This window comes from Xyrauchen texanus, chromosome 28, assembly GCF_025860055.1.
Source record: "Xyrauchen texanus isolate HMW12.3.18 chromosome 28, RBS_HiC_50CHRs, whole genome shotgun sequence".
In the NCBI taxonomy this organism is placed as follows: Eukaryota; Metazoa; Chordata; class Actinopteri; order Cypriniformes; family Catostomidae; genus Xyrauchen; species Xyrauchen texanus.
In genome coordinates, this window is record NC_068303.1 from 17,579,328 (window position 1) to 17,590,149 (window position 10,822).

Sequence of the window (10,822 nt, forward strand, 5' to 3'; positions counted from 1 at the left end):
TTTGGTTAGCAGTATTATTTAGCAGGTTATTTCAGTATTTCTGTGCAAGAAGGAATAAGAATTAATTTATGAGTTGTTTTGTTTAGTTTTTACCATCACTGTTTTAGATATACTGTATATATGCAGTGTGTTAGACTAAATAACTTTTTCCCCCAACAGTATGTCAACCACCAAGTGAGCCAGAGAATGGAGGATATAACTGCCACCCTTCGCCCTGCCACAGACTAACCCAGGGTACAGTGATCGAGTACTTTTGTGATGAGGGTTACATTCTGAAAGGAGGATACCAATTCAGAACCTGTGAGAACGGAGAGTGGAAGTCGGCTATGCAGATCAGCTGTCATCCTGTCCAAGGTACGTTACACAGCAGCAGGAGCTTAAGCCAAAGTGAAAGTCCTGCTGTCGTGTTTGTCAAATCTATGGCAGCGTTTGGGAAATCTGTTCACATTTTCTGATCTATCTTTTTCGTTTAGATCTGATTGTTCGGTTTTGGTATATTCATTTTAATGATGTTATTGGTGTGCTATACCTATACCTAGTTGTATACCTCTAAAAAATGCTAAATGTTTCTCTTACAGGGGAGGATCGGCACTCAAGTCTTCCCATGCCTGCTCTGTCTATCGTGGCCTCCACCGCCAGCTCTGTGGCACTCATTCTGCTACTAGTAGTGCTGTTTGTGTTGCTGCAGCCCAAACTCAAGTCCTTCCATCACAGCCGGTGAGATACTATCCCCACCCTAAGCACAAAGTATACTCCGGTTTTATCTTTTCACATCTGTGTACAGTTGAATGCTAGCCTTTCAAAATATAATTTATTTGACTGCACATATACACAGGAGGTTGGCACATGAGTATGCAAAATTCAAAATGCAAAAAGTTTGAACATAAATGTGTGTTTGCAGTGTGTGTGTACACAAGCACGCTATAATGATGATAATCCATTAATCCCCATTAATCATAAGCACTGCCTCAGTCGTTCGCAGATTATGTACAAAGTGACGTCCCTTTTTACAGGCCCTGCCCATGACTGTTGATGGACACTGCTGACGTACATGTTTTTTTGTGTGTATTGTTTCATTATAGCGCTTAGCCAATGTTGTAACAGTATTTGTGTGTTGCTCATCCATCATTGCAAAACTGCTGAAAAACTCTACAACAAATATATGAATTGATCAAATAACCATTCAGAAACTTCCTGGTTCATTCTCAAAGTTGTTACTTCTGACGGAGTCTCTCCCTCATCAGTGTCTGACTCCGGTTCAATATACTGCTGAACACCACTATTTTCGCTGTTAGCCTTATTGCTTATGATGTCTAGTTATGCAAAGCAGATATGTCAAAACTCTGCCCTATTCTGAATACAAGGCAGGGAGCACCAGCTCATTTGCATTTAAAAACACACACACAAAAACAGCTCCTTTTTATTCCCACGCAAAAATTGGCATTTTCAACATGGTACAATAAATTATCTGGGGTATTTTGAGCTGAAACTTCACAGACACATTCTGGGGACACCAAAGATTAAATTACATTTTGTGAAAAGGGGCATAAAGGTGCCCTTTAAGAGAGAGTCCCATAAAGATCTGCAAATGCAGTTATCTCTTGACCTCATACACACACATGCTCTTGACATGCATCCACTGTTGTTGTTTTGATTCCATCTTCTTCTAGTGCTTCATCGTGACAGCAACATCTGAACTGTAGACCCACTAATTAGTGCCAATAATTCTGGCCGCATGCACAAACTGCACTTTCAGAGTATGCCTGTGTAGACAAATTGAGCTGTATGTGTTCAGTGCTCGAGCACTCTGCTAATGAAGAAATTTGTGTCACATGTCCTGTATGCAGATACCTAGCATTTGCGTCTGACCGCAGTATACTTTGGGCTTTAAGGCCAAAACATTCTTATGCAAGTATGTGAACACAGGCACTTATAGCTATGTAAGCTCTTGTTTTTGTGCGTTGTTGCATTCCAAAATGTGTCAGACCACAATTCATAACACAATGCAAATGCACATTGCATTCTACATATTGCCATAAGGGGCACTATAGCGGACATTAGTGTGAACCATACACTTCTACAGTATGTTTTCTGTTACGTCAGTAACCATCGTGGGGGAGCAAAAGTTTGAAGATTATATTGTTGAGCAAGCAAAAGTCAGTATATTTATAGCAACTTATCTAAATCACACATCAGGTTTAATGACAGACTTTTGATGGTAATTCTATTGCTTCTTTGAGGACTGTGGTTTTATACCACCACAGTAGTGCAAAAATGCACATTAAGATGGATTAATTGGACGATGCATTGGTAATGTGTTGGCAAGCACTCGTATCTGCGTACTTGCATAAAATATAGTATGTTTCTGGCCTTACCTAGCATAGCTGCTGCTTCTTTAGGAACTGTAATGTTTATTCTTGTTTTAAAAGTGTCATATTATGAGGAATAACATTTTCCTTGATCTTTTCACTTATTTATGAAAACATACCTCAACTGTATTGTAACTTTCTAAACTCAAAACCGACCATGTATTTAAACTTGGCTGGAAAAAACTGCTTGTTCTGAACTGACAGATGAATTGATTAAACACTTGAACACATGACCTGCCACATTGTTATGTTGTCAACGCTTAATTGTACTTATCACTCTGTAATGCAGGCTTTGCAAAGATTTTGCTTTTGAAGGATGGGCAGAGTAAACCATATTAGACTAGACAGCTAACGCACATTGAAGTCTTAAGGCACAGCTGCAAATAAAGTTGCTTGTTTAATTCTAAGGAAAACGAGTGGAAAATTTTCATGAAAACATTTATTACAACTGTTTGTTCTTGATGCAGAAGAATTTTATTAACATTACAAGGACTGGACTTCAGGGGAAAGGTTCATTGAAATAATGTACAATGTATTATATAACCCTTTTTGTATCAATCTTTAAACATAGTCTTTGAAAACAGCTATAAAGTCATGGGTTTTCAATGTTCCAAGTCCTTTTCTTGCTAGTGTTTAAAAATCAGTACCAATTTATTTGTTTGATGACATTTGTTTACTAATTTTAGTAGCATAGAGATAAATTAAATTATAATTCCAACTGTTGGACATGAACAATTGTGGCACCTCCCCTACAGCCCTGTTGTTCCAGTAATTTGCAGTTGCATAATCAAACTACTGTGAAGTAAGCTGCAGATCAGGATTTGATCTTTGTGTTCTTTCCCTTATTCTTTTTTTGGTTTCTTTGTCTCTCTTTCAAAGCAGCCGTGAGCAGGGTGTGTCAGGACAGTCTAACTCCATCATGGTGGAGGGTGTTCAGGTGTCGCTACCCTCTTATGAAGAGGCTGTGTATGGCGCTGGTGGCAGCTCTGTGCCGCCTCCTGAGTCTCGTGTTCAGATTGTGCTGTCTGAGGGCCCGCAGGCTGAGGGTTCCAGCGAACCTCTGGAACAGGCTCAGCCACATTACAGTTTTCCCTCCACCTCAACAGCTGCGTCCTTGTGTCACGCAGAGACTGTATTGGTTCACCAGATGCCCTCTTGCTCGTCTCCATCCTCCTCCTCCTCCTCCTCTCCTTCCTGGGCTGCTGAGCAGCCTGGTGCCTCTGCACCTCTCCATTGCAGACAGAGCAGCAATCAGCACAGCCTGCTTTCAGTCGCCTCTGCTGAAGACTATGGTGATGGTAAGTGAACTCACAAATCTAGATTTAAGTAGTACAGAACCAAATAAACATATTTTTTGGCATTATGGCCATCTACATTAGAGTACAACAATGATCACCCACTTATTCAAAAATGGTACAACATATAGTACAACATTAAAAATACTCCTTTCAAAATCTGTGAGACGTTAGCATTTTAAAAATTACAAATAAAAGCCATAATATAAATTGCATATATTATTTTATTTAGTACTCCTCTGAAAAAGCTGCTTTACAGATTTTTACATATTTTCCAAAAGTTTGCATTCACTTGACTCCTAGTATTATTGCTAGGGCTGCAACTAACGATTATTTTGATAATCGATGAATCTTAATTGTTGTTTTTTTTTTTTTTTTTACAGAAATGATCAATTGTATAAGGATTTAGTTTAATTTACTGAACTGAATTCATCAATCTATACTCACAAAACCTGAATCATGAATAGTTAAGTTTGAATTTCTAATTATTATAATTACTTTTAAGACATGCTACACAGTTCCTTTACTTGTAAATCTTAAAAAGTATTGTTCATAAAAGAGTAAAATGATTCATCAGGGATGGAGTGGGACAACAAAATCAGCCCAACAGAGGGAAATAGTGTAGGGCCCCCTAATAGTCCACCAAACGTTAGTCGATGAGAAGAGTCTTGGTCGACCAAGTTTTGATTGGCCGGTTGGTCACAGAAAAAAAAAACCTCCACAGGAAACCGACGTATTAGCGCTGGTTGGGGTAATTTCTGTTAAGCAGGGTTGGAGTTAAGCCTACTCAATAAAGCAAGACACCTTGATTTCAAACTTTTTAACTTATTTTAACAAAACATTTAAATGAAACTGGAAAACAATTAAGTGCAATTAAAGTGTGTTGTTCACACACATAGATAAATATCTATCTATCTATCTATCTATCTATCTATCTATCTATCTATCTATCTATCTGTATAACACCCTTTCCATTTATTGTCAGGCAAGTATCCCTCTTAACATGCAGTCGGAATATTACTTACACAAATTAAGACATAAAAACAATTATAATTATTAGAATGATGATAATAATCACTGAAATATAAATCATGGTTCGAGGTGAATGTGTTTTTGTATTATTTTATGTTTATAGGCTGCAGAATTGTGGTTACAATGAACTGCTCTGTGGAAATAAATTGAACTGAACTTAAAGCACCTACTGAGCTGAAATTTCTGAGGTCATTAACAGCACTCTCATAGACGATACTGTTCTTGCAAAAAAATCAGAATACAGAAACAAAGAAAGAGTGACAACCTTTTACATGCGCGTGTTCCACGAGACTGCACTCCTCCGTACAAACAGTGCGTATATATGGCTTTTCTGTCATCTGTTCTAAATAATATAATAAAGAGTGTTTCTTCAAGCACTTGTCAAATTATTTATAATATTAATTTGATGATAATAATAGCCTGATAAATAATAATGTTATTCATTAATGGGAAAACGGGCCAAATATCATCTTGACATCGTCAAAGGCATCAGCTATCACTTTGACCATTGTCGATCATCGTCTGTCGGCACAACCCTAATGTGCATTTCTCTCTATAAATTAACAAAATGTTCAGACAGTCTCTTGCTGGTTTTTCCGTCACATTCAGAATCATTGCCACTTTTGCTGGTGACGCTGTGGCTCGCTTCCTGCGTGCGCTTGTAAAATGTATATTTTAAAGGCTCGTTATTACGGGTTAGTATTTCTCTGTAATGTAGAAAAACAGTGTTAGCAAAATTACTTCTTTCTCAGACGTGGAATTCAAACCATTTTCTGATGCCCCCCAAATACATATATTTAGGCAATTAAATTAATATCATTAACATTTGACAACTAATGGTTTAAACTAACAACGACTAGTCCTCTAAGAAAATCTTTGGTCGGGGGTAGCCCTAAAATAGTGACACCAGAATAGAAATATTAATAATTCTGCCCAGCTGAAAAATACATAATTACATTAGATACATATGCATTTAAGGATTTAATTTTGGAAGTTTTCAAATATTATTGTCACTGATTACAGGTTTCTAAAGTATTCTTTTCAAAACTATTTTTTTAATGGAAGTGAATGCTTATCCAGGAACAATGTTTGCTTTAGTATACATTTATACTATTGAAATCAGACATGACATTTAGCATTATCAGAACTATCAAATATCAGGACCCTAAGCATAATTATATATTACATTCAGCCTTATATACTACAGTCGTTTGTAAACACATGTAAACACTCGTGCTGAAAATTCTCATCCTGGCGGTGCTCATTGTATTACATGCACTTGCATGATGAGAAACAATCTAAAACACCTAAAAATCCAGCACATTTTGACCTTGAGACATCAGTGTGACATCCATGAAAGGTGCATGATTGATTACATTGAAGGTATGTTGCACGAGTGTAATCAAAATGATTGCGCTCCCTTTCTCCATCTAGGTCTGTTTGGTTGATGTGATTGTGCGTGCGCTTGCTTAGTGCATTAAGACAAGCGGTTAAAGACAAGCAGTTTTGCACAACATGCCTGATTTTTAATTCATAAAATTTATACATTATAAAACAGAAAATAGCAGTGAAATGTAAGTTATGCACTGGAGAGAAACAAATCTGAAGTGCATCAAACAGCACAAGCAGTCTGTCAATGCACCAGACGAAGTGACCACATTAAACTTTTTCCTTTTAAGATCTTCAAAGTGTTTATATAGTGCTTTCAAGTGCTGGACATCTTGGGTCCTTTTTTCCGCTTCAATTTGTCTCCCTCATTTTTCAAACGAGTTTCATCATGCAACGCATTTTTCATTGGGATGTAACGGCACTGAAGGAGCTTCTCCTTGCTTGCCGCAAATATCCAACTAACCGATAATGAAATTCATTGTCGATGAATTTTCGTGATAGATAACACATGACGTGCTTTGGTGGTAATTAAATTACACAGGCTACAAATTACTTGATTTATCCCATCTGGGCTTGTTTTGTACAACAATATAGGTTTATCCCATCATTTGATCACTGACTGGGCTGTTGTGTGTGTCTGTGGTGTCCGTCAGTGTAATGACTCCGGGCAGGCACATCACAAAGTTTCTGTCCTGCTCCGGCCAGTGTATATGCTGGTTTATGCTTTATTAATGGTAAATGCTGAAAATGTATAATTTTTGTGTCAGATTGCTTCCTCTGGCCAGTACTAAATAAAAAAACTAAAGGCTATTTTTATGATCTCTCTTATTTGTTTTTAAATGAAAAGCATCTTGAGAGGTATGTCAACTTGTGAGCAAACCTGTATATTTCCTGTATAACCCTAGTATAAATGCATTCTTCATTTCTATTCTACAGAAATCCCATTACTAAAGGAGGCCTGAGTCTGTGTGCAGTCAACCCCCTCTCTGTCATTGCTGGCCAGGACTATAACGCCTAAAGCTTCTCACCAAACACTTACCCCATAGCTACCCTTCAAACTCACAGTAAATAAGATGTCTGTCAGCTGTCCCTCAGCCAACAAATATCCCACCTGGGGCCTGCAAGATGTGACCCTCTTGGAGTCCTGCTTCTTTCTTCACAGGAAGAACCCATAACCAGATGAAAGGGATGCGTAAATGTTTAACACGTCGCACCTTTACTTACAGGTGCACCAGTAATCAGTTTCACTCACAAGCTTTCCTTGTCACAGCAAGGATTTACAAATTACAAATGAATGCATTCAGATTACATAACCGTTTAGAAGGTTGTGGAACTCTGCTCCGTCAATAACTCTGACCTCTAGCGAAAGGATTTGCTAAGCCAGGCCCTTTTCTCTTTGATGCTGCATGTTCTGTGCAATTTCTTTTTTGTTTTTCTTTTTAACACACATACACACAGGAGTACGATTCACAGCAACAGTGTACACCATCTCGGCGCTTGACCGAACAGCTTGTCCTTGCGTGAGATGCGGGGTTGAACTGCTTTACATTGTACTGGATTCAAATACATGCTTGCCTTTTTATTTGTCAAGAAGTACCTGTGTTTTGCTCTGTGTGTGTGTGCGTGTGCGTGTGTGTGTGCGTGTGCGTGTGCGTGTGCGCGTGTTTCTGATGGCTGTTGTGATATGAAGAGGGCTGAAGTATCATCTAGGCGTCTTTTCCCCAAATAGGAAACATTTTCAATACCTCCATTTTCTAATTGAGATGTTATTTAACTAGAATGGATGTTCTTTGTCTACATGTCTGTTTGTCTAAAGTGAGGGAGATATACTTTGTGAGTAACACTGTGCTTAGGATGGATGATAATGGTCCAAAGTCTTCTCATAAAGAGAAGGTTTTAAAAGTGTGATTGTGCTTTGCACAAGCTTGTGTTTCACAAGTATAGCTCTCTTATGTTTATGTGTTGTACGCACAAGTTACGAAAACTTTAATCTTTTTTGAATCACCTGTATGTTCTTTTCCAAGAAGACTTACTGGGTGTGGACTAAGTTCATTGCTGGGCTGTAAATTGTGAGTTTCAACTTACTAATAATATTTGGGTTGTTTTATTTGCCCCTGCTTCTCATAATGACATTTGAATGCTTTGCAAACCAGTTCTGACATGGCTAAGATTTTAAAAGACTGAATCACTATCAACAATTGGAGCCATGTTTATTAAGTTCATTTATATTAAGAAATGAACGTGCTATTAAGAAAGATTTATCAGGTATTTCAGATTATTTGATAACCTGCACGATTGAAAAGATGTGGGGCATTGTTTTAATGCAATGTACAGTAAATCATAAAGATTTAAATTTTTCTTAAACAGTTAGGCAAGTACTTGTATTAAATGTCCCAATGTGCAAGTCAGCTCCAGGAAATGTCCTTGTTCCTCACTTATAGTGTGTTCTTTTGGTAAGTGGGCATTTGAGAAACCAATGAACCTTTCCTTTTGAGTTGCTTTTCTTTGGTTGTGTTTTACATCTTTGGCCATTGGATATAGCCATGTGTATATCCCTTGTGGTTGATGCGAGATCCAAAAGTTTGTCATCATGTATCAAATATATATTTTTGTGTCTGACTTTGGAGAGAGAGAGAGAGAGGGCGGACAGTTTGCCTATCTGCACATCCTCTGTTTTGTTTTCCTGGCTTGTTTTTGTAAATTGATTGACATTTGTCAAGCAAACTGAAGGCAAAATATTACTGCTGCCTTAACTTGTACATTTTCATACATTTCTCACCTTGTATTCATATTTTTTCAGTTTCACTGGCTTTATGGTCATTTGTCTTCAGTTTCTTATGGCCTTATTTTTTATTTTCTATGCATAAACTTTGTCTTGTTGATTTGCAGCGATAAGGTTTTACTCAGTTGGAGGATGTGACTTATTGTTCACTCTTCCTCAGAAACATTTCAGTGAGCATAAATATGAACCGATGAGATTTTCTTTCTTTTACCAGATATCACTCAAAGGATGTTTTTAAGTTTATAAAAAGAAAGAACACAACTGAAAAAAGAATATCCAGGATGTGTGCAAGACACTGTTGTACGGTGTTTTTCTGCAAACGTAATTTAAGTTGACTCATCCACCCAGCCCCTCACCCCCATTAAACTTCTTTTGCTTTTTCCTCTGTACATGGCTGTGGATGTGAAGATAGTATTTTAATATTTGTATAAAGTTTAATTTAATTCTACAGTGTGTATATAACAATTTCTAATTAAAAGCTTTCATTTGAAGTGGACAACTGGTATTTATTGTGATGAGTTTAACAATTGCAGTCATGTTATGGTTCTCTATGAATGCTTTAGTTATTAACAGGGTTCCCATAGTCCAGGAAAACTTGTAAATATCAGGACATTTTCAGATTGTGATTTACATGCCTGGAAATGTAATTGAAATTAGTTCATTCTTAAAGCAATATTCCAGGTTCAAAACAAGTAACGCTCAGTCGACAGCATTTGTGGCAATGTAATAATTTTGACTCATCTCTCCTATTAACAAGATTTTAGTGTGATAAAATCACTTCTCTGTGTAAAGATATAGCCAGTTTTACAACTTTGTTGCCATAATGTTGTAAAGCCATAAACCCAGTATACAATGATTTAAGCAACTTTACAGCTCAAATAATACACTAGTTTTAACAGAAGAATTAATGTAAGTGCTTTATAAACTTATGTGCACATTTCTGTCTTTAACCCCTCCAAAGATTTGCCCAGTTTACTTCCATTGTACTGTAAGTACCTCACAGTAACCTTTTCTCTCTCTCTCTTTTATTTTTTTAAGAAAATTATGGCCTTGTCAGTTTTTTTGTGGTAATCAGCATTATGCTGTATATTGAGCTTAACTTGAATTAAACCTGGAATATTCCTTTAAATTTATGTGAATTTCTATAGTGAAAATATATATTTTTAATTAGGCTCGTCTCTACAATATTAATTTAGTATAGAATTCTTATGTGTCAGATTTATCTCTATAAATGTATATTTAAAACCAATATCTAGTGTGGGAACTATGGTTCGAATCAGATCCCTTTTAGCTTAATGGCTCACAAGGTTAGCAATACAGTTCATTATGATGCCGTTTTTATTGATGTCTATGGAGAAGATGGTTCAGTGTGCTGAATAAACTGTTTTTGTGAGGAAACCGCTAAATTCGTAGGCTTTAGAAGAGTGTTAAACATGTGAGGATGTGTATGCATCAACCTGTTACATGTCCGACATGATCATACAGGCTCATTGAGCCAAGTTTAAACTTGTTTCGCCAATTATTCAGAAAATAATCCACGTAATTTCTAAACATTAAACCATAGATATTCTCGACAATAACCTTTGTTAACGTTAAAAGACATTATTACATTATATAAAGCTTAAAATATTATTAAAACTGCAGCGTTGCTTATTTCCACAATTAAATTATGCAGTTCGAAAGAACCCGGAAGCGCGGTTTCATGTTGAGTGACGTCAAGAGTAATTACGTGGTTCCTTTGTATAATTCTGAACGTAATATTATTTATATTATCACTAATATAATCAATATTAGTGATAATAACGTTAGCGCAATCTATTGGTGGATCTTGATATACACGTACATACGCCAAATACACTAGTTTAATGTATAGTAGGTTAGGACAAATATGGCAGGTCGATTCAGGCATATACAAATTAATAGTATACTGTATCTAATGGGAACACGTTATTTGT

At 36.7% G+C, this 10,822-nt stretch overlaps 1 protein-coding gene across 1 annotated transcript in view; it reads left to right on the forward strand.

Moving 5' to 3' along the window:
- The window catches only part of LOC127622037 (sushi domain-containing protein 6-like), a 40,944-nt gene extending 31,814 nt beyond the window's left edge, over positions 1–9,130 (forward strand). The window contains exons 4-7 of the mRNA XM_052095934.1: positions 160–354; positions 579–717; positions 3,252–3,667; positions 7,022–9,130. Coding sequence (XP_051951894.1) covers positions 160–354; positions 579–717; positions 3,252–3,667; positions 7,022–7,047 — 776 coding nt within the window. The 3' untranslated portion in view covers positions 7,048–9,130. The remainder of the gene's footprint in view (positions 1–159; positions 355–578; positions 718–3,251; positions 3,668–7,021) is intronic.
- The last annotated feature ends 1,692 nt before the right edge of the window (positions 9,131–10,822 follow it).